This window comes from Leucoraja erinacea, chromosome 32, assembly GCF_028641065.1.
Source record: "Leucoraja erinacea ecotype New England chromosome 32, Leri_hhj_1, whole genome shotgun sequence".
Taxonomy (NCBI): Eukaryota; Metazoa; Chordata; class Chondrichthyes; order Rajiformes; family Rajidae; genus Leucoraja; species Leucoraja erinaceus.
In genome coordinates, this window is record NC_073408.1 from 13,066,561 (window position 1) to 13,091,835 (window position 25,275).

Sequence of the window (25,275 nt, forward strand, 5' to 3'; positions counted from 1 at the left end):
TAATATCATTAGCAAAAGTTGAGAGTAGGGTGATTTCCAGGTAAACATTATATTGTACTTCTATTGAAGTAAAATAAAAGTGATGAAAAGTGATGAAATATACCCAAATTTATTCATTTGGATTAAGGAAAACTTTTTCACAAAGTTTTTGAAATAATTGATGAAATAATGTTCTCAGTGGAATCGGAAACAATATTATAATAATACAGGAGAAGGCGATTAAATTAATTGAGGTGCTTTTGCTAGAGTGATTTATGCTTGGAAGTGAGACTGGGTTACAATATATATCTACAGCACCTTCTCTTTTGCTTTTCATCCATGGCATCTCAGCTATTTAAAAACATTGTGGGGGTATAGTTCTATTTGAAATAACTATGCATATTTTATTATTTCTTTACATAGACTGGGTTTAATTACACCTTTATCTGCACTGGTGTTGTATAAATGTGCCCCAAGTACTGGCTTGGGATGTGTAACCACTTTCAATGTCTAAAAATAGTCAATTTCAATTAGCTGTATTATTTTTACTTTATTAGTTTGTTTTGATGGAAATTATTATTAATCTTTGAAGGATGGATTCACAGCAATAATGTAAATCCCCTCCTTGAGTAATTTTTTGGAAGAAACATTAATGTTAATTGCCTGAAGTAGGGTGAGGAGGAAACTGTTGTCACAAATCTTGGTTAAGAAGGGACTTCCAGAGAGACCTTTCCCCGTTTTTGCAATTAAGAACAAAGCTAAAAGACATTTACTGGATGTCAATCCCACCTGGAATCCATCCATACAAAGCAACCAGAAACAAAAACATTTTGTTGACACAAAGAACTGCAGATGCTTGTTTTTGTTCATCCTTAACAGAATGCCAAATCTCAAATCAATTAAAATATAATCATGGAAATGTAACTTGCAAAGTAAGCTTTTAATTTGGCCTGAGATCTGAACTACAGATAATGTTGGTCATGCTCAGGAGGTTAATATTGTTGGAAAGGGAAACTGAGCTGTTATTTCCGGCTCCATCACCTTTCATTAAGATCTAAACTACTTTGAGAAAATACATTTTGGGCGGCACGGTGGCACAGCGGTAGAGTTGCTGCCTTACAGCACTTGCAGCGCCTGAGACACGGTTTCGATCCTGACTACCGGTGCTGTCTGTACAGAGTTTGGACGTTCTCCCCATGACCACGTGGGTTTTCTTTCAGATCTTCGGTTTCATCCTACACTCCAAAGACGTACAGGTTTGTAGGTTAATTGGCTTGGTTAAATGTAAATTGTCCCTAGTGTGTGTGTAGGATGGTGTTCGTGTGCGGGGATCGCTGGTCGGTGCGGACTCGGTGGGCCGAAGGGCCTGTTTCCGCGCTGTATCTCTGATTAAACTAAATATACATTAAAAATCCAGCACAGTCTTCATGCTCACTTCCTCAAATCAAGGGAAATAAAAACTCAATTGTTCTGCTATATATATAAATCTCTGATTACAGCTAAAGAGCCAGGAAGACAGTGTAAATTTAGGAGATTGAGAGGGGATCTTATAGAAACTTACAAAATTCTTAAGGGGTTGGACAGGCTAGATGCAGGAAGATTCTTCCCGATGTTGGGGAAGTCCAGGACAAGGGGTCACAGCTTAAGGATAGGGGGAAATCCTTTAAAACCGAGATGAGAAGAACTTTTTTCACACAGAGAGTGGTGAATCTCTGGAACTCTCTGCCACAGAGGGTAGTTGAGGCCAGTTCATTGGCTATGATTAAGAGGGAGTTAGATGTGGCCCTTGTGACTAAAGGGATCAGTGGGAATGGAGAGAAGGCAGGTACAGGAGTTGGATGATCAGCCATGATCATATTGAATGGCAGTGCAGGCTCGAAGGGCCGAATGGCCTACTCCTGCACCTAATTTCTATGTTTCTAAAAGCTCCTTATCTGCATAGTAATTAAGTATAAATATTGCAGAATTATTTGGTGTAGAAAATGAGAAGTAGGTAACATTGAAGCAAAGCTACCTATGACCTCTTGAACTGTTAATCAATTCATTCATTGCAATTTTGCCACATCACCGAGACGGGCAAACAATGGGCTGCTAAGCAACCGCAATTGAACATGACATAAATTAGGACCTTATAATTGGCAACAGCTGATAGGGGCTGGAAAAGCGAAGCCGTGGTGGCTTGGCTCCTGTGAAGAAGTCATTCCAAAAATGGAAGGTGGGGCTGTGAGCCTGTTTTGGTCCAAGGGCTTAGACAAAGACCCAGTGTGGGCCACAAACAGATGAAACTGTGGTCTGTGGAATTTATCCAGGAGTAATTCATCTGCAGGAAATAATGTATTATCAAAACGCCACTAACATTCAGCAGGCAAGTAAAATCCCCGTTGCTTATGGGGAACTGAGCTGGTTTAGGGAAGGATGATACGTACTATCTTTAGGACCCAGCCTGATGCAGCATACTCTGTCATTCACAGGGTAACCTAGACGTCTTTGTACTTCAGTATATTTCAAGTGATTTTGAAATACTCATAGATTGAAATGCATTTCCCTTTCCCTTGGAATGGCTAGTATTCCATGTTCGTTCATCGTTAGAGCTCCCTGCCATGTTTTACTGTTCCTTGTTGCAGTGGACACCAATTTTAAAAGCAACAAACTAAATGGTGATTGATGGAATGTACTTACAGGCATATCATTACTTACAGACACAAACTGTGCCCTATTATGTGCAGTTTAGTGGTTTATTGTACAACCGGATACTATTTGAGAAAAGTGCATTACATCATATCAGGAGACGAACAACAACGTCACATTTAACATGCACTCCATAGATGCTGCTGCACCCGCTGATAAAGTTCCATCTTTTTTTCTATTTGTCACTGCAACTTACATATTCCTTTTATGGACTGTTGCAGAGGGATAACCTGATAATTCAACAAACCACTTTGGTTCCTGTCTAATGTCCTCTGTTTGGAATAACCCATATATTTTGACACCCTCGGCATTTAATGTTCCCCTGCCATTTTGGTTGCTCAGGAAGCATCTACTGCAGTCATGGTGGGCATTATAGTGAAGTAGATTTGAGTGCACAGAGTACATTTGATGGAATACATTAGTGTCAGCTTCAATTTCCATAAAAACTAATTTGAATTGAGCTTTGGAGATAACCCTTTCAGTGCAGATTAAAATAGTGAATAACCAAAACATGAAAGACAATTGAACTCGACAACTAGAAGCCAAGTGCAAGGCATTGAAGTCCCATAATTAAGGGTGATCATGCAAAGGAACACAGGCTGAATTTGATGTCAAGCATAACACACTGGGTATCTGGATAAAGAATGCCAAAAAAAAAAAGAGAATTATGAGCATAGCGATTGGGCTATTAACATAGACTAGGGGGACTATAGTCTCTGTTGTGACTAAGAGAAGGGGGTTGCATCACATCTTGAACAACGGATACAGTGGATGAGGTTGGAGGAAGTGCAAGTGATTGTCGGGGTCCCTGAACAGCGTTGAGGGAAGACGTATAGGGACAGGTGTTGCATCTCCTGCGGTTGCAGGGGAAGGTATCTGGGGAGGGGGTGGTTTGGGTGGGAAGGGATGAGTTAACCAGGGAGTTGCGGAGCGAATGGTCTCTGTGGAAGGCGGAAAGGGATGGAGATGGGATAGGAACACGTGACTCGTGGTGGGATCCCGTTGGTGGCGAAAATGTCGGAGTATTATGTGTTGTATGCGACGGCTGATGGGGTGAAAGGTAAGGACTGGAGGGACTCTGTCTCTGTTGCGACTAGGGGGAGGGGGAGCAAGAGTGGAGCTGCGGGGTACTGAGGAGACACTTTAAGGGCCTCATCTTACGTTGGAAGAGGGGAGGCCCCAATCCCAAAAAATGAGAACATCTCGGATGTCGTGGTATGGAACACCTCATCTTGGGCGCAGATGTGGCGTAGACGGAGAAATTGGGAGTAGGGGATTAGGGGATGGAGTCTTTGCAGGAAGCAGGGTGGGAAGAAATGCCGTCGAGATAGTTGTGGGAGTCAGTGGGTTTGTAATAGATATCAGTCAATTGTCTATTTCCCATGATGGGGACAGTGAGATCAAGAAAGGGGAGAGAGGTGTCGGAGAAGTGAATTTGAGTTCAGGATGGTAGTTGAAAATGATCCAGGGAGAAACTAGGTGTTTGTGTTTTATCACTGCTGGCCATTCAGTAATTGAGACTCACTGTTCAACTACTTTCACCACAAACAAGAACTTTTTTCAGTACTTGACCAGCTTTCCAATCTTAGAAAGAAGGACAACTTGTTAAGAATAAAGCAACTAATGTTGAAAAACTATTTGTTAAACTAATCGATCATTACCTATGGTTACCAATATTTTAATATTTGGTTTGTGTATGCATAATAGGAGAGAGGGAGGGAAATGGCTGCTGTTGTGGTCATTGACTATGGTCCGTAATGCAAAAACTTTATTTCGGATTTTGCCATTCTCATTTTTGTTTTTGTTAAATTGATGGTCAGTGGGCACAACAGCAAAAACCCTTTAAGAAAATTTGATGATCCAACGCACTATTACTTAGCATGTGGTAATATATATATACCATGTGGTCCACTATCATTTTGAATCTGTAATATCGACAACCTGTTCTGTTCACAATGTTTATGTGAGCCTGGATGAGTTGATGTAAATGGGTAATGCTAAATTCTGTAAACTGAGAATGACGTTATTGTTCTTCAGTGTAAGGCTGATTCTAATTACTGGCAACTAGCTGAGTAATTAAACCATGATTAACAGTGAATTGGAGAACCACAGAAGAACTGCAATGATCCAGAGCCATGTGGTAATAATGCTGGCATAGTAGATTTTCGGGACTGTGAATGGTACTTCTATTGATACCCAACACACACTTTTATTTCGCGTTAATGGGAAAGGGAAATACTCCGGGTCCTGGCTCCGGCTGCAAATGTGCTTGCCTTCCTGATCATTTGTGCTTTGGCTGCACACCTAGTCCACAGTGCGGCCTTAGCTGTACTCTGGAACCCTGGTTCTGACCCCGCACCTTACCTCCACTCTGGACCCTCAGCTCACATTCCCAACTCACGGTTGATGATCAGGATTTACAAACCATCAAACATTGGATTAATGGAGTTTTGTTTCACTTTCACCTTTTGGATGAATGTAAATAGAATTAAAGAACTTAAATGTAACAGCAACTTTATTCACAAAATTAACTTTGCTGAAGAAAATAATGGAAGCTACCGAAATTTCTCTAATTTTCATTCTCATCTTTTTCAGCATGACCATAAACTACCTGTTAAAGAATTGGTAAAAAAATATGAAAGCAACCTTTTAAAAGTGAGTCAACTGCATTAAAATTCAGCTTTTAGTTTTATAAAAGAAATTTTTCTCATGGTCCGCTTTAAAAGTGAGTCAATTGCATTAAAATTCAGCTTGTAGTTTTATAAAAGAACGTAGAGAAGAATCTGCATTTTTCTCATGGTCCGCTCTTGATAATACAAATGTGAATGAAAGCAAAATATATTATCAAATAATTAGAAAAAAGCAATGTAAATATTGGGATTTCTGAATAAAACTGATTAGATGTTGAATCGTACAACTTGGCACATTATTGAACTTTTTCTTACTGTACAAGCAATGGATTTGTTCTGAGTTATGTGAAATCTATAATATAACACATTATATAGCAGTTTAGATTCCAGACAAAACAAGGGCTGTCATTGCACAAACAAGTTCACCAGATAATATATTAAAATTCAATTTAGATACTAAGAATGGTGAACAAGTCCAACTAAAGTATTTTTGTTAACTCAGGCTGTGGTTGATTTGTACTTCATAGAAACATCGAAAATAGGTGCAGGAGCAGGCCATTCGGCCCTTCGAGCCTGCACCGCCATTCAATATGATCAATTTCCTACGGATGTATGGCGACCACATATTTTACTGTACCAATTGGTACATGGGACAAATACACGTATCTTGTATCTTCCATTTACTGTCTTTAATCTATGTGCCCACACACCTATATGCAAGGATAATTCTATCAATCTCAGTATTTTAATTCCCCAGCTATGTTAGCTTTTCGGTCTTGAAGGGAAAATGTAATTTCACTCATTTAAAAAAAAAAAAGAACATTTTTGTTCTGAATCTCACCAACCGCAGCTGATTCCAATCAGCAAATGTTCAGACACTGTGCCTGATGATATGTTCCAGTCGCCTTACCACAATTAATGTTAAACTGACGGATGTGTCAGTTCCTGACTGGTCACTAGTTTTGTATCATTGATTTCAATGGGAAGTGAATATTTGGAAGGTTGAACAGTAGATGATCTATGTAATAGTACATTTAATATCGCCAACCAAAGCCAAATTTGCACCCTGTGTATTTTCCTGATATTTTGGCTATTAGATAATCTATTTACGATTTTGTGAGAGGACAAGAAGAAAACTTGGTTTAGGATATTTTGGGGAGCAAGTCCAGAGCTGATTGTCTTGTATCCACATGTCATTCATGCGTCAGTGAATAAGTATGGCATCCAGGCTGCTGCTAAATACACCTTAAGCATAAATGTCAAGCCAAAGAATATTTCCCATTGGAAATGTGAGATACCGATTGTAATTTACAACTGCATGTACTTACAGGAGCAATAACAGTGTGGAACATTGTGACTGAGTTATTTAAAAAAAATCAAGTTATATTCCTTGTGTATCTTGCAGTTTTCTCATTTTCTAAGGACTTACTGAGATAGGTTTTCTTGTGATGGCCGCACTTTAATGTTTGAATTCTGAATGTGATCAATTGGAGGTGATTTGACAATTATAATAATCATCATTGACGTAATGGCTGACCTAAATATGGTGCTTCCAGTCGGAATTTTTGGATTGTTACCTGAAGTGGAAAACCAGCTGACTTTTCCCTTCTGAGCTTGGTGTTTGTGAGGTCCATTGTGGCACCGTGGGTCAGTATCTGCTATTACTCAAGTTGGTGCAGAGCTCCCATTGATCCATAGATCTTTCTAGTTTGTATACCTCAGCCGTACAATGGCCAAACACATGAAATCACATAAGCAGCAGCCAATTTTACAATTATCATAAGCAGCCTGTTTTCCAAGCATGAAATTTATGTTTAAAAGAGTTTCCTGGAATAAAGATGGACAAAGATTGTCTTAAATATCACTGACTGTGAAGAACAAATCTCAGTATTTTTTTGATAATCAAATTAACTATATGTTATTGTATGGATTTTAAAAGCAGTGTTGCGAGAAGTGCAATGACAGCACCTGGCGTTGCAGACATGTTTTTGATATTCCACTGTTTGATGCAAAGTAATTAGCTTATGAAGAGAGTGATTCTCATATTTGCATCATTGTCAATTTCTATGATGCATAGTCTCCATTATAACTAGCCTTTCCAGTCTGAACACGTCTTTTCTGATTTCTTGCAGAATATTTTAGAAAATGTACAATTTGAGCTACAGTTTATGCATTATCACAGGGTTAATGGAAATGGCAGCATTCGAATGGGCTTTAGAACAGAGATTGTGGATCAACAGTTTCATGTTTTTTCAGTGGAAGACATTGCTAGCTGAAGCAAATAATTAAACCACTATAAAGTATCCCATATAATGCCATAACAGACCTAATCATTTAGCCTTACTTTTGGTTAAGGTAGTTTTGACTTGGATTATTTATACAGGGTCTGACCAGCAACAGAGCAGCAGAGATCCTAGCTCGAGATGGCCCCAATGTCCTGACGCCTCCTAAGCGCACTCCTGAGATTGTCAAGTTTTTGAAGCAAATGATTGGTGGTTTCTCCCTTCTGCTTTGGATTGGAGCAATGCTTTGCTGGACTGCTTTTGCATTTCAGCTGGCAGAAGGCAATGCCACAGCCAAAGACAACGTAAGTAAAAAGAGCAAACCCTCCGTGTAAAATTGGCAAGCAATTATCTTGAAACATATTCTATGTTGCTTCCTGAGCTAATGTCTATTGATTTGGTGTTGTCTGGGCTTCCAAACTCATAATATGGCATGCAGGATGTGCGCAAACATTGATCGCTGGAAACTTAGTAACTGCTATACTGGAAAAGGAGCAACATGCAGTGGCCAACCTTGAAAGGTGTGTTTTTAGGAGATTTCTACAATAGAATTGTCCAACAGTTGTGGGGCCTCATTAGTTTGCAGTTGAACCAACTCGAGCCTGCACTCTCCCATTTATATCCACTGATCATGGCTGATCATCCAACTCAGTATCCCGTACCTGCCTTCTCTCCATACCCCCTGATCCCCTTAGCCACAAGTGAATCTCTGGACATCTAACTCCCTCTTGGAAATATAGCCAATGAACTGGCCTCAACTAACCTCTGTGGCAGAGAGTTCCAGAGATTCACCACTCTCTGTGTGAAAAAAGTTCTTCTCATCTCGGTTTTAAAGGATTTCCCCCTTATCCTTAAGTTGTGACCTCTTGTCCTGGACTTCCTTAACATCTGGAACAATCTTCCTGCATCTAGCATGTACTGAACCCCTTAACAGTTTTGTAATGTTTCTTAAAGATCCCCTCTACAATCTTCTATTTTTCTAAAGAGAGTTTGAAACCTTGAAGTCTATTCCAGTCTTTCCTCAGAAAAACAATCTTACATAAGACAGTCTGCTGGACATCCCAGGAATCGGCTCTGGTAAACCGGCTCTGCAGTCTCTCCGCGTTTTTATTACTCCCTCTGTGTTTTAATGTAGTTTTTGTTATTTTTTGTTGGGGTGTGTCCTTCCTCAGATTTGGGAGACCAAAAATACCCGCAATACTCCGACCTTTTTCTCGTGTGGTCGTTCACCAAGCCGCCTGTACAACTCCAACAGTAGAGACCTCTCAGGTGCTCCTATACTCAAATCCGAGTTTTGCAATGAAGCTAACATACCATGCTTGCTTTCTTTAGGCTGCCTGCTGCACCTGCATGCCGGGACCTTCAATGACTGGTGTACCATGACACCCGGGGCTCTCGCGGCGCATCTCCCCCTTTCCCAATCGGCCACCATGCAGTGGCCAACCTTGAAAGGTGTGTTTTTAGGAGATTTCTAAAATAGAATTGTCCAACAGTTGTGGGGCCTCATTATTTTGCAGTTGAACCAACTCGTCAGTGCACTCTCCCATTATATCCACTGCTTTTGTGGCATTTTCCTGCATCAATATTCAGTTTATTTTTCCTGGTAACTCCTTGTCACCCCCTGTTCCTGGTTACTCCCTCCTTCATGCAGAGACAGTGAATCTCTGGAATTTTTTAACCACAAACTGTGGTGGACGGCTGCATCATTGGCTATATAGTTAAAGAGGAATGAGATTTTTTTTTTAAAAGAGGAAGGAATTAAGGATATGTGGCACTGGCAAGATATGAAGCCTGCCAAGACCATATTGAACGACGGATACTAGGAATGGCACATGCTGTTTCATGCAAAAATATTATATTATATTGAACATTATTGCCTTATTGAATGGCAGGATAGACTTGAGGGGCTGATTGACCTACTCCTGTTTTCTCATTGTTCATCTGCAGTTCTGTTTCATCACAAAGTCACTTGCCGATTTTGATGCCCTTACATATTACTAATTATAGTTAACAGTCAATGAAAATGTAATGTAATTTCTTGTACCACAATCCAAAAGGACTATCCCTTTTCCATTCAAGGTGCCCCAACTCCAATACCTTCACAATAATCTAAAAGGAATAACGCCCCACATAGCTCCAATGCAGAAATTCCATTGACATCATGATGCCTCATAACTTGAACTTCATAACTTGGGTAATTCAATTAGAAATGAACTCGCGTGACTTTGATCTGGGTTAAATTATTTCAATGAATATTTATTTTCATGAACCTGGAATTCGATTTAATAACAGTTTTGTGTTTCAGTTGTATTTAGGTGTTGTACTTGCTGGAGTTGTCATCCTCACTGGCTGCTTTGCCTATTATCAAGAAGCAAAGAGTACCAATATCATGGCGAGCTTTCAAAAGCTGGTTCCCCAGGTATGATCTGTTATTATGAAATGCACAGTGATGACATTCATGAGAGTTTGAGGATTCTGTTTAAACAAAAAGCCTGTAAATAGGTTTTACTACAAATGTAAGCAGAAAGTTGCCAGATGTCATTAGAAATCTGGTATCCTTTCCAGGAAGAAACTTGCTTTTCCTTGCCTGACTAGCCTTTTTATAAGTCTAGTCTCTCACCAGTGGTGATTCTTAACTGTTCTTGTGGCTGAGCAAAACCCTCACTTTTATCAAAACTGCTACCAAAGGATTAAGAAGAAGGCCTACTCACCCGACTGTTTATGACAAAGCAGGGTGGGGGCAAAGACAGCAAATGGCCCACATATTGCTGAATAAGTGTTCTATGATAATGTTTAAGTTCAGCAATACTTAAACTTGGATTATGCCTTTCAAAGAAATTTTAGTGTTTATCCTAGTCTTTATTCAACCAATGATTCATTTATAATTTGTATAACAATGAATATCAGTTAAAATGACAAATTATTGTTCTATTAAATCGGTTAACATATTGAATGCTCCTTTCCAGCAAGCCCTTGTTATTAGGGATGGCATAAAACAACAAATTACAGCAGATAAACTGGTTGTTGGCGATATTGTGCAGATCAAAGGTGGTGATCAGATTCCAGCAGACATTCGTATCCTTTCTGCCCAGGGTTGCAAGGTAGAGTTTATTCCATTTTAAATTGATGCGTATTCTGGAACTAGGTTTCTGCAGCGTTTTTTTTAAAACCTATAATGTGGGCGCAATAACATCTTTGAAAATAATCTGTTTAAATATGGATGATTCTTCATGGTAAATAATAAGAAAACACACAGTGCTATTTTCAGTAAATGTTCTTTGTTGTTCAGGTTCTCCAATACTGCATATCAATCCCTCATTGAGACTATAAGTGACCCACCTACTCTCAGTTTGCTCATCATCATCTATCAGATGATGTATGGGAGCCATTCAGGCTCCTTGTCTTTGTTTCTCTTTTTCTCTGTGGAATTAACCCAATTTCAACTGTACCAAGCTCCACAAACTAACTCTAAAGAACAGAAATTTCCTTCAGTGCAGAAACAAGAGAGAAATCTGTCTCATAATGGCACATAAGCCAGGATGTGTGCACAGGCCCCTGCTCCACTCTCTCTACACCCATGACTGTGTAGCCAGACATGGATCCAATGCAACTTCACCAATGATATCACTGTTGTTGGACAAGTAATGATTGTCAGAGTTACAGGAGCAAGATTGAAAAATCTGATTAATTGGTGATTGTACAACAATCTTGTTTTCAATGTTAGCAAGCCCAAGGAGCTGAATATTGATTTTAGGAAAGGAAAGCCAAGGAATAATAGATCAAACTTCCACAGGTGTATGGTAGAGAGCCACACTGACTGGTTGAATCGTGGCCTGGTTTGGTAACTTAAATGCCCAGGAATGAAGGAGGCTGCAGAAAATGGTGGACATTGCCTGTTCCGTCACTTGTATTAACCTCCCCACAATCGAAGAGATATACAGGAAGCATTGCCTCAAAAAGGCAGCTAATATCATAAACATCCATACTGCCCTGTTAATGGCGGTGCAGGCTCGAAGGGCCGAATGGCCTACTCCTGCACCTATTTTCTATATTTCTATGTTTCTAATGCTCCCATTTCACTGTGGCCATCAAGAACGTGGTGCTGGAGCCTGAGAAATATGACCTATTGGCTGAAGAACAGCATCTTCCCAACAACCATTAGGTTTTTGTAAAACAGCCCTAACCACAACCCTCTCTCAGCCACAAACTACTAAGGACTTTGTTTTGATTGCATTATGTACTTTGATTTTTGCACTAGTGTGGTCTGGTTATTAATTTATTGTATTATTGATTATTGTATATTTATTCTTGTGTTATTGCATTAATGGGCCTGTAAAGCTGCAACAGGCATTTCATTGTTCCATTCCTGGCGCATATGATAATTAAACACCTGATCTTGACACTCTTGGTTTTAACAACACCCCTGGCATTTCTTTGAATCGTACAGAAGAGGTTATTTGTTGAATCCAGTGTCTTTGAACTTCAAATTAGCTCCACTATCCTATTATCAATGGCTTTGTACCAATTTCCTTACTTTCTTGGTTGAAATCCACTTTCCTTTCAAAATATACAATTGAATCTCCTTCCACCACCATTTCAGGAAGATACTCCACTGATATTACTGAAATTAAAGCTTCAAATCTCATTTTTAAAGAAGGTTATTCTACAGGTAAATAAACTTAGACTCCATTTCATTCTTTTTGTTTCTTCATGTAAGGTGGATAATTCTTCTCTCACTGGTGAGTCTGAAGCACAGTCTCGAACAGCTGAATACACGCACGAGAATCCGCTCGAAACAAAGAACATCGGCTACTATTCCACTACTTGTCTTGAAGGTAAGCTGGAAGTAGCTGATAGTATTTTCACATTTATCTCTGATAAATGAGTCTGAGGAGAGGTCTCGACCCGAAACATCACCCATTCCTTCTCTCCAAAGATGCTGCCTGCCTGCCTGCTTGCCCCGCTGAGGTACTCCAGCATTTTGTGTTTATCTCTACAGAACCATTGTTGCAAACTGTTTGTCCACCGTGCAACCAAAGCCGCTAATCCTACTGAGTTATGGTCCTCGGGCCAATCTGTGTACGTCAGGCGTGAATTTATCTTGTGAATACAGAACAGCTGTTATTGGAAAGGGCAGTGTCAGATTGTCAATATTTTTTACACTGAGTTTGAAAAATGTGAGAAATCATGAGGGATAGAAAGTCAATCTTGGTTAAATAATGGCTGCAGTACATTGTACTACTTTTCCAAAATTAGTTTCCATTGATATCAGTCAAATCCAAGTTTGGAGGGGGAGAGTAACACAACTAATATTACATTGCCTTGGAGACAGCAGATTATTTTTTTTTTTGCACCTTTCAAAGTGCATTTGTATGCAGTTCAACATTTATAATTTATTTGCAAAAGTAAATTATAAATGATCAACCAGACTTCTGCTTTAATAGGAATTGTTTTCATATAGTTCAGGTTTTTTTGAAGTAAGTAAGCACATTTTATGTATATAGCACGTTTAAATCAGCTCGCATTGAAACCAAAGTGCTTTACATAAAATAAATAATTAAGTTTCCGTACATCCATAGAAAAAATTAAAAATAAGAAAAAATGATACAGCACATTATAGAATTCAACATGAACGTCCCCCCACAACAGAATCAACATTTTCCACTGTGGGGAAAGGCATCAAAAAGTTGAAAGGTTTGTCTTTCTGATTTCCCAAAATTAATTGTAGTCTGGGAGAATATTATACTGCATCTGCTGCATCTGCAGGTTATTAAAGATCGTCCTTGGAACAGATTCCCTCTCTATAATGTAAAACGTCCATTGATTGAGGATTCTTGTTTGCCTTCCTAGGAATTAGTGCACTCCTGCAATTTTGGACTCCAGCCAAATTGTCATTGGCAAGTGAAGTGAATACAATTATATCCATTGAAAACTCTTGCTTCAGTATCAATGTGGGTGTGGGGAAATTCATAGAAATCAAAGTAGAGAGAGGAGACTAATTTGTCCATCAATAAAACATATTAGGTTTTCCTTGGAGGCACAGATGCTTTAATCCTGAGCAATAAACAAAGTGCTGGAGAACTAGTGAGGATCTGTGAAGGGAAATGGACAGATAGTGTTTCTTGTGTAGGAAGGAACTGCAGATGCTGGTTTAAACCGAAGATCGACACAAAATGATGAGTAACTGCGGGACAGGCAGCATCTCTGGAGAGGAATAGGTGATGTTTTGGGTTGAGACCCTTCTTCAGACTAGTTAGGGGAAAAAGGGTAACAAAATATATAGACGATGTAGAGAGATAAAGAACAATGAATGAAAGATATGTAAAAAAGTAGCATGATAATGGAAACAGGCCATTGTTAGCTGTTAGATGTTTCATGTTGCGATCCTTCTTCAGACTCTCGTCTATTCTGTTTGCTCCATGCATTCTGCCTGACTTAATGAGTTCCTCCAACAGATTTTAGTTTTTCCTTGATCTTACCTACCAATATTTTTTTACTCACCCTTCCAAGTGTGCTTCTTATCTTCATTTTTGCACCAATTAGTAATTTTTTTTCCTTACAATTTCAAAGGCACTGCTACAGGCATGGTGATCAGCACAGGAGATTGCACCATCATTGGAGGAATTGCATCGCTTGCATCAGCAGTAGAAAATGAGAAGACTCCAATCGCAAAAGAGATTGAACATTTTGTCTACCTTATAACTGGATTAGCTGTGGGAATGGGAGTTGCGTTCTTCATCATTTCAATAAGTCTCGGCTACAGAATACTGGATTCCATCATCTTCTTGATTGGCATCATTGTTGCTAATGTCCCTGAAGGTCTTCTGGCTACCCTCACCGTAAGTTCACAGTGTTAACACATGTTTCTGGTCTTAGTCTCCATTGGTTTACTAGGAGCTTTTGCTTATAGGGAAGGCTTAAAGACAATCTGAATGAACAGATTTTAGACTTTAGCCCAAAACGGGAGTAGAAATGGCCGAATGCTATAATGGAAGATTAACCTGCTCACATCCATAGGCAGCTAGCAGAAGAGTAAGGGCTTTATTCGGGCTGATAATTGGCAGTGGGAAATGCTTGGTAAAAATAAACCGACACTGGGCCTACCAACCATCATTGTGGGGATGGAAATCATGCAATGTTTTAAAGATTAGCAATGGAGGAAGCGAGTTTGAGCCAACAATCGCTGTATGTTACAATACAATACAATACAATACAATACAATACAATTTATTTGTCACTTGAACCTCATAGAGGCTCAAGTGAAATGTTGTTTCTGCAGTCATACATACAAGAAAAAAAAGACCCAAGACACAACACAATTTACACAGACATCCATCACAGCGCATCTCCGCCTCGCTGTGATGGAAGGCAAATAAAACGTATCTCTCCCCTGCACTTCCCTCTCCCCCCGATGTCAGAGTCAAAGTCAGAGCCTCCGGCGGGCGATAACAATTGTCCCGCGGCCATTAACGCCGCGCCGGGCGATGCAAGGCCGCGCTCCGGGTCCTGTTGTTGGAGCCCCGGGCGGGCACTGGCAAAGTCCCGCAGCCATTCCAAGCCGCGCGGGGCAGTGATGTAAGGCCCCGCTCCAGGTCATCCTCGACCCCGCTACTCGGGCGGGAGAAGTCGCCGTTGCGGAAGCCCCGAAAAGCAGTCTCCCAGCAGGGACCCGCGGGCTCCCGGTGTCACTGTCCACCAGACCTACGGTAAGCCTCCGAATCTCCGAGGGCCGGGTCGCAGCAGCGCGCCACCACCGCTCCTCCCGCTCCGGACTCAGCCAGCTCCGTGATGGTGAGTAGCTGCGCAGCTCCGTGACTGGAGCCCCAGGACGTTCCTGCTGGAGGCCGCTCCACAGTGCAGCCCCAACGACAACGGAGACCCGACAGGGAAAGGTCGGGTTCTCCGTGCAGGGGAAACATTTTAAAAGTTTCCCACCCCCCCCCCCCCCCATACACACACACACACACACACACACACACACACACACACACACACACACACACACACACACACACACACACACACACACACACACACACACACACACACACACACACACACACACACACACACACACACACACACACACACCATCAAAAAAATAAAAACTATATTAAAATGGGACAAAAAATAACAAAAAGACAGACGGACTGCAGAGGCCGCTGCGACGTGAGTCGCGCCACCCACCGGAACCGCCCACTGTATGTTCTGGATACTTTGATCCAAAAGGCAGGTATACTCAGATTTGTTCTGCAGTGAGCAATGTAAAAGTATGACTAAGTGAGGCAGGGTTAGCAGTGAAGGACCCACATCACTTGTTCTTGTCCAATTCTCTTGGACAAGAGCAGAGAGAAGGTTGAGCAAACCGATCTTAACAATATAGTACAAAGTGGTCATTTAATTTGGGGAAGTCAAATTAAAGTAGTAAGAATAGAGGAGAATGTTATAAGCGGGTGTATACTGTTCTCTGGAGTGATAAATACAAGTGCATAGGCTGTGCTGTCTGACTACTGTCAGAATTAAGGACATTTCTTTAAGGCTTGAGAAGGACTTGGGAGGAAGGGGGGAAACGCATGGAACCAACATCATAGAGACGACTGAGGAGAAGGTCTTCCAGAAGGAGTATGAGCAGGTGGGTTCAAATTAAAACAACAATGAAGACGACAATCTCTGGATTACCAACAGAGCAACGTGCAAATTGACAGGGTTAATGAAATCAATGATTTAATATATGTGGTATAAAGATTGCTGAGGGAGAATGGATTTTAATTCAGGGGGCATTGACATCAGCAGAGGAGAAAGGAACAACTACCCTATTATGGTCAGTGTCTCTGAGAATAGAGAGCTTTAAACTAACTAGTTGGTGGGATGAGGGTAGGAAGGGAAAATAGAATGTTAAAGAGAAAGGGCGGAGTCACTGTGAATGACTCAGGAGAACGAGCACAAATATCAGACCATCTTTATTAGAGACAGCTTGGTGAAAAATGATTTAAAAAAAGGCATCCTTGAGGGCTATTTATCAGAATACGTACAGAATTTCTAACACCAGGCAGACTAATGGCACAAATAAATTAAATGGATAGAATTGAATACCTTTTACGGAGCTGTGATTGGAACGTGACCAAGAATGGCAATGAAATATTCCAATGTCCTTCACGTTTTGAAGTGATGGGCAAAATGAAAAAAGTAGTGGCATCCTTGATGATAAAGAATGGGGTAAAGGCAGTAGTGTGGTGACAAAGGATCTTGGCTCAGAAAATCAAGAAGCATATTCAAAATAGGTGGACCGAAAACTGAGCAAGGTACAAAATATATTGGTAGCAGCAGCATATGGGTATCCAAATAATGGCAGTAATGGAGGATAGTATATTACAGGATCGTGAAATAAAGGGAATGCAATGATTATTGGGGCCTTTAGCCTCCATACAAACCAAATCAGCATTAGAAATGTGGAGAACAAATTCATAAAGTGTATACAAGGTGGTTTTCTAGTTTATATTGGGGAACCAACTGGGGAATAAACTATTTTAGATGTAGTTCTGTGCAATAAGGATGGGTTAATTAGTAGTTTTATCATTACATGACTTCCAGACTTTATAATATAATATAATTTTACATGACGTTTGTAAGTGACTAATTTCCTTTAACTACAAGATGCAACAGAGTGGCTGTGAATCCATCCCAAATTTATAATGCCCATCACCACTGACCAGTTGTGGTATCCATAGGGAGGCATTTATTCAACATGCAAGATCACAGTGGCATCCATGACCCTATGATTATCAGAGATGCCATAACAAAAAAAATGTTAGGTGTTGGGCATGATATCCAGGATTGGCCAATGATACATCCTTAAATTATTACCACTGGACTCCTTACAAAGTGTGCGGTGGTTTTAACTTTCGTCGGTCTTCCAAGAGGGGTTAGTTTGCCGTGATATGTGATGGAGATGTTGCATTTGGTGAAGAATTTTTCATATGACTGATATTTTCAGAATCAGTTTATTGAAAAAAGTTAACAGTTGCTGTGCTCTGAGGCCTATGTAGAATACAACATGTCAGTTTCAAAATCTATAATCTCTAAATACCCCCAGGCATGGTTCAGTATTGTAGTTGTGCTTCTCACAAAGTGATAATACTATTCTTAAAAGTGTAATTATTCGTTTGTTTTTATGTTTTGGTTTTATTTCAATGCTTGAATTTATTTAATGATTATAAAAGCTGTAGTATCTCAATGGGACACGCAGCAACTGGCGAGAAGGAATGGGTGACGTTTCGGATCGAGACCCTTTTCGGCCATTCCTTCTCTCTAGTGATACTGCCAGTCCCGCTGAGTTACTCCAGCTATTTGTGTCTATCTTCGGTTTAAACCAGCATCTGCAGTTTCCTCCTGCACAAATTTTTAATGAGATGCTCGAACCTCTGTCACACATTGAATTGTAAATAATAACTTAAGTTTGCCCATTTTCCCCTCAGGTTAGTCTCACCCTAACAGCCAAAAGAATGGCCAAGAAGAACTGCCTCGTAAAGAATCTGGAGGCTGTTGAGACTTTGGGCTCCATTTCGATTATCTGCTCTGATAAAACAGGAACACTTACCCAGAATCGAATGACTGTAGCGCATTTGTGGTTTGACAATCAAATCTACACAGCAGATACCAGTGAAGAACAGGGAGGTACAGGAGCCATGTGATTTAATCTATATTGATAGAACTATACTGATTTTGATCCAGCATATTGACAGTCTAATCAGATAACATTTGTTGACTAGTTTTATCATTTTGATAACTCAACAATCTCCCGACGATATCTTCAAATAATGTCATTTTCCGATAGGATGCATACATTTTTTTAAAACATGAAGAAGAATTTTAAAAAATTCTGAGTATAATATTTAGCACAATACAGTGGAACTCCAATATAATACAAATGTTTGGGACAACTTGAACACCAACTTTGTAAATGAAGATAGTATGTATGTTTTTATTAACTTAAAAATATATATTACGTAGAAGCACAGGCAATTTGAACATATTTCCCCAGTGTGCTCCCACTCTCTTTACATTCAGTTATCACATTCAGTTGCATTCCCAAACTATAATTCCAAGTACAGGATGCTTATTTATTGGTCCCTCCACAGTACTGCTGTTTTCAGTGTGACTTGCATAATGTGTTTTACATTCTACTGGGAATATATATCACTGCCTCCCTGTGATCTTGGAACAAAAATGCTCACTATATTGTTGGTTGTGGTATGTACAAATACAAATAGCCTTTATTGTCATTCAAACAGACAGAGGTTTGAAATAAATTTTGTTCCCTGCAGTCATATCAATAAAATAAGTAAAACACACAATTAGCACAGTTGCACACAAACATTCATCACAGTGAATCTCCAAACACCTCCTCACTGTGATGGAAGGCAAAAGTCTTATCTCTTCCCTGTTCTTTATTCTTCTCCCGTGTCGGGGCGATCGAGGCTCCTGATGTTAAAACCCCCGGCGGGCGTTGGTAAGTCCCGCGGCTAATTACGCCGCACCGGGCGATGTAAAGCCCTGCAACGGGCCGATTCAAACCCCGCGATTTGGGGCGGGCAAAGTTGCCATTGCGGGAGCTCTCGGAAATCGGTCTCCCACCAGGGACCTGCGAGCTCCTGATTTTACCGTCCACAGGGCCTGCGGCCGAGGCCTCTGAAGTTCCGCAGTCAGGTTGCCGCCGCCGCGCCACCCCTGCCTCACAGTCAGCCCGCTCCGTAATGGTAAGGTGAGTAGTAGGTTAGTCCACAGACTCTGCAACTGGAGCCCTCAGGTCGATTCCGATTGGAGGCCACCAGCTCCACGATGTTAGGCCCCAGCAAAACGGGAGACACGACAAGGAAAAGGTCGCATCTCCATTCAAGGAAGAGATTAAAAAGTAAAAAGTTCCCACCCACCCCCCCACCCCCCACATATACACAACTAAAAATAAACCAAAAACATACTCTAACAAGATGAAAAAAAAAAAAAAAAGACAGACGGACTGCAGGTGAGCCGCAGCCACAAGGTGCCACCACACCGATCCACAGTATATATGAAACTATGGTATGTATTATATACAGGTTGCTTTGTACCTATTGGCTTCTCTCTGTACAATTATAATTGTTATCAATTTCCTTATTTTAAATAGGCAAGCATGTTTTTATGTACTACAAACAAGATGATTAGTGCAAAGATTTCTACCATCCCTATCTATCTATCTAATATTAAAACTGTGTGTGTGTGTGTGTGTGTGTGTGTTTCTGCCTGATTTGTGGATCACACTGATTTGTGTGTGTGTTTCTGCCTTTGATTCGTTGCTACGCCAACACCAGACCCACAAACGCCCAGATTTTTTCCATTTCGGTAGAGATTTCACTTTTCATTCCAAGTATCCACTCCTGATTAAATTTCCTCGTGTTTATGTACACATTTTTAATAAAATCCTTCTCCTACCCCCCCCCCCCATTCACTCATTTTGTCGCCTCCTGCTGGCCAGCGACCATAACGGCTGCTGGCGCCCGCATCTCGCCTCAAAGACGCCATTTAAAAACACCCGCACTGCTGAGTCCTGAACGGTTTGAGTTGGAGGACCATGTCTCCCGTGGGGGCTACGGGTAGGGAACGGCTGCGTTGGGGGAGCAGACTTGGTCTAGTAGTTATTAAAATTGACCATCAGCTACATAAAGAATTTGCTGTGATTTATTGAACAACATTTCATTATTAAATCATGAGTAATATTTATCTGTTCTTGCTGCTCCTTCTCAGCCCCTTGCAGGATAAGGCACTGAATTTTATATGAACTGCAGTGGAATTAATCTGCCATAATGCTCTGATTTGTAACTGATCAATTGTGCTCCCAAGCAATCTGCTTTATCTGCAGCAGTATGGTGTGAAGTGAGGGTGAGGTGTAGACTCACGTGGGAAGTGGGAGTCTTTGAAAATAGTACTTGTTCTATTTGAGCATCACTGATGCCAAGTATTAATCAGCTAACTTGGCAAATTCACAGCCCATTGCTGAAAGTGAGGAGAATCTACATACTCTCAAAACCAATTTATAATGAAGGAAAATGCGTGTTATTTCTTGTTTCTGATTGTACTGCCTAAACTGCAAAATTAATTAATATCATTCTGAATCCTCCAACAATTTTCAGGCTGGAATATATTGTTAACCCCATACTCATGATGCCATCTCAGCAGTTTTTGTTTGATTTTGCACTTTATTTCAGTATAATAATGTAAAGGACTTTCTAACATCAATGTGGCACCTTTACTATAGGATGTTATTTCCGAGTAGTCTAGTGAGACAAAAATTGACACTCCAATCAAGGGGTATTCAGGTCAGGTGACTGTGTCCTTGATCAATAAAATGTTTTAAGGAGCATGTTTAAGGAGCATGAGGTACCAAGGTGAAAGGGGATGGGGATGGAGTTCTAAAATGAGGTGTGAAACTGATGAAGACACGGACACCAATGGTAAAGGAACTGAAAATTCCAGCTGCGTAGAGGCAACAGGTTTCACAAGTTTGCAGACTCGAGGTCACGGAAATAAGAAATATTTTGACCTTGGAAGGCGAACCTCATTTAAAGATGATTATGTTAGAAATTTGTTTTGCGTGTGAAAACATAATTTGGGAAGATACATAGAATCTTCAAAGAGACATGGATAGTCAAGTAGACAAAAATGTTGGAGAAACTCAGCGGGTGAGGCAGGATCTATGGAGTGAAGGAAATGGGCAACGTTTCGGGTCGAGACCCTTCTTCAGACTGATGTGAGGGTGGGGAGGGGGGGGGCGGGAAGAAAAAAGGAAGAGGCGGAGACAGTGGGCAGAGGGAGAGCTGAGAAAGGGAGGAGAAAGCAGGGACTACCTGAAATTAGAGAAGTCAATGTTCATACCGCTGGGGTGCAAACTGCCCAAGCGAAATATGAGGTACTGCTCCTCCAATTTACGGTTGTCCTCACTCTGGCCATGTAGGAGGTCCAGGACAGAAAGGGAGGGGAATGGGAGGTTGGGGTTGAAGTACTGAGCCACCAGGAGATCAGGTAGGTTAATGCGAACCGAGCGGAGGTGTTGGGCGAAGCGATCGCCAAGCCTATGCTTGATCTCACCGATGTAGAGCAGCTGACATCTGACCCGAAACGTTGCCTATTTCCTTCGCTACATAGATGCTGCCTCACCCGCTGAGTTTCTCCAGCATTTTTGTCTACCTTCGATTTTCCAGCATCTGCAGTTCCTTCTTAAACATAGATAGTCAAGTAAATAGGCAAAGATCTAGCAAAAAGAGTACAATGAGTACAGATGCATCTTTTATGAGAGTAAAAGTTGCGTTTGAATTTTTAGGCAGAAATATTTAAAAAAATTAATGTCGAGAGGTTATAGAGGTGTGAGATGCAGTGGGATTTGAGTGCATGATTTACAAAAGGTTGAAATACAAATGCAGCAGGTAAGAAGGAAAGATAACATAATTTATTGCTTATTGATAGGGGGAATTGAATGCAAAGGTAGTAAGATTATGCTTCCGTTTTATGGGGCATTCGTGAGACCACATCTGGAGAACTGTGAATAGTATTGCCCAGTGCATTGGAAGCAGTTTGGTGAATGTTTACTGAACTGATATGAGAGAATGGGCTTTAGATTTTATGCCATCAAGACAAAGGTTCTCTGCAGCACAAGGTTCATTGTAAGATCCTAAAAAACATGGACCACCTTGGTGAAGGCAGATTTTAATAATGGAATTCACCATGGCCTTCAATGCACCGGCATATCCTTGCACAAGGTCTACTAGATAGAATAGATCCCCCGTTCTGAAATCTGGATGACCTATACCTAGCTTCTTAAAGCACTAATAAGATACCATTATTTTTGCTAAATCCTCAATTTACTGGAAGAATAAGTGAATCGGTGTCAGTGCCTGGCAGTAATGGCTCCGTTGCTCTCAGCTGGCTATGTCAGCCATGTTGTTTGCATGCTGGGGACCAGACTCCTCAAACTTTTCAACACTCTGTCATGAAAGGAGATTATCAGGTGGATTGAGGAAAAGATTCAAGACTTTACCCGTTGGAAAAATGTGGTGTCCCTATTGTTTCCTAGGATTTTCTGACCCATGACCATGTCACTGAGGATGGTATTGAGAACCTCAAGTCCATGCATCCGGTGCATACAGAAGTCCTGCATCAGTGGCAGAAGGTGCACACTACGCATATGCTGCCTATTAATCTGCTCCATCTGAATCTGAAGGCCAAACCATTTCTCACATTGGCCACATTAGTTGTCTCACAAGCCACAAAACTAGAGTAGTAGCAAGTCATCTTCAATGTTAACAGGCTGCTGTGCAGAAGACTGGCCTGATACCTGGAATACTATGATCTTTTGCAAAAAGACTGGATAGAACCAGACATTTAAATGATGGAGTTTAGAAGGATGTGAAAGAACTTGATGGAATCGTAAAAGATTCTGAGGGCCTTGACAGGGTTGGATGAAATAATTGTGAAATAATCAAAAACTAGGGTTATCCATTTAAAACGAAGATGAGACAATATTTTGTAATGAGTCTTGAATGGTTTGCATTGTTTCAAAGAGTGGCTCCTCTTTATAAGGAGCTGCTGGATCGATACTTACTAAGTAAGGGAGTGAAAGACCACTGCAGATAAATGGGAATACAGAGTTGAGGTTACAATTAGATCAGCCATGGTCTTACTGGATGGTATGTTCATATCATTTGGGTTGAGCACAATAAAAAAAGAAAAGGGAGATGGAAATATGTACTAATGTATGAGTAACATGTTGTTTTAATTTACAGCGCAGACCTTTGACCAATCATCACAAACATGGACTGCTCTGGCCAAGATTATTGCACTCTGTAATCGAGCGGAATTCAATGCAGCACAGGATGATGTCCCAATTATGAAGGTAACACAAAACGTCACCTATTCCTTCTCTCCAGAGATGCTGCCTGGCCCGCTGAGTTACGCCAGCATTTTGTGTCTACCTTTGATTTAAACCAGCATCTGCAGTTCTTTCTTACACAGATCCAACTATTCTATTTTCAAGAAATCTTACAGTAAAAGTGAATATAGATGGATGTCAGGTCACAAAGTCACAGAACTAGTGTGGGCACAGGAAGATGGTTCTGTTTGACCTCGGGAAGAGGTAAAACACTGCACATTCACCATCCAAATCCTCCTCATGTGTTCATCTGTTTCCCAATCCAGCAGAGTATTTCGAAGTTTAATTTTTGCACGTTTTAAAGGGAATCTTTTTTTAACCACATTTAGTCATGTTGCTTTTCTGTTGTTAAATCTTCAAGTTTTACACCAAGCCTATGGCTTAAATATTTGAAATTGCACTGCACAAACCAACAACATTTTGAGAATTTGCTAAATAATATGTACTGACCTAGGTCAGTGAGTCTGAATGTCTGAATTCTCAAGGTTTGTTCCTCTAAGTTTTCTTTGTTACTTTGCACCCAAACACCACCACTTTGCTGATGTCTAAACCTACAATCTACTCTCCAGCTAACATTGTTGGGTAATTATCTCCCCAACTTCACTGCCAATCATCTCCTTCAGCAAATCTCCAGCCTCTCCTTGAGTACAATCTGCTCCCAAACTTACTTTGTCCATTTTCACGATCTGTACCCTTCTTGATAGCTGATGATGCTAAGGAAATGGTTTTTCAGTTCAGTTTAGTTTATTGCCTTGTGTGAAAAGCTTGTGTTGCGTGCTATCCAGTTAGCGGAAACGCAATGCATGATTACAATGATACATGATAAGGAAATACAATTTAGTGCAAGGTAAAGCCAGCAACGTCTGAGGGTTGCACATGTCTAATTGTATAAAGCCTATTTACTGCACAGTAAACTTTAAACTTGTGTATGATAAACATTGCACATTTTGCTCTATAGCCCAAAGTGTTTTCTTTGTCATTTCTATTCATGTTTTTCTGTCTAGCTTAATTTTTGATGGCCCATTATTGAGACTTGGTCCCAGCTCTCAGGGCATTTGGTTGGCAGGCTGGAAAGTACCTATTCCGACTTCCACTTTTGTGATTTAGCTATGCTGTTGAACACAGAAAGTGTAATATTTATCATCCCCCATTCACAGTAGTTTAAAGCTTTAAAGCAGAAGTCTTTAATACATTCAATAATTGGATGAACGGGCAGTGGGGACCTTTAAGTGTATAACTATGCAATGAATGATGTCGATATTTCCATTAAGGGGTGTTAATTAACCCAAATATTACGTTGCCTTTTGTGAACCTAGAGAGAAGTGGTTGGAGATGCCTCAGAAAGTGCCCTTCTGAAGTTCTCTGAAACTGTATTCGGTAACGTGATGGAATTCAGAAATGAAAATGTAAAAGTATTTGAAATACCATTCAACTCTACCAACAAGTTTCAGGTACTGGACAGGTTAGGCAGGCAGTGTAATTATTTTTGTTACATTTCTGGAACTCTTTCAGAATGGTTTCTAAATAGACAGATGGCAAGTTCAGTTAATTAAAGGACAAAAGTGTTTTGATCAATTACTGGCTGCCAGATTTAAGATTAAAATAAGTAATCTTTGTTTAAATATTACTTTTCACTGTGTCTACTTTATCTAAGAATGATCAAAGATTCTCACACTCAGTAAAATACTTTGACCCGGAGTTCCTGTCTCTTGTCAGTTGTTGCCAGTCATGTTTAATC

At 40.5% G+C, this 25,275-nt stretch overlaps 1 protein-coding gene across 2 annotated transcripts in view; it reads left to right on the forward strand.

Moving 5' to 3' along the window:
• Positions 1 to 5,265: 5,265 nt before the first annotated feature.
• The window catches only part of LOC129712394 (potassium-transporting ATPase alpha chain 2-like), a 33,484-nt gene continuing 13,474 nt past the window's right edge, over positions 5,266 to 25,275 (forward strand). The window contains exons 1-9 of one of the 2 annotated variants that reach the window (XM_055660790.1): positions 5,266 to 5,322; positions 7,681 to 7,884; positions 9,885 to 9,998; positions 10,546 to 10,680; positions 12,297 to 12,414; positions 14,150 to 14,418; positions 18,055 to 18,253; positions 23,392 to 23,501; positions 24,854 to 24,988. In XM_055660790.1, coding sequence (XP_055516765.1) covers positions 7,783 to 7,884; positions 9,885 to 9,998; positions 10,546 to 10,680; positions 12,297 to 12,414; positions 14,150 to 14,418; positions 18,055 to 18,253; positions 23,392 to 23,501; positions 24,854 to 24,988 — 1,182 coding nt within the window. In that variant the 5' untranslated portion in view covers positions 5,266 to 5,322; positions 7,681 to 7,782. Of the gene's footprint in view, positions 5,323 to 7,680; positions 7,885 to 9,884; positions 9,999 to 10,545; positions 10,681 to 12,296; positions 12,415 to 13,339; positions 14,419 to 18,054; positions 18,254 to 23,391; positions 23,502 to 24,853; positions 24,989 to 25,275 lie in introns of those variants that run through there. The other variant, XM_055660789.1, reaches the window with a different exon arrangement.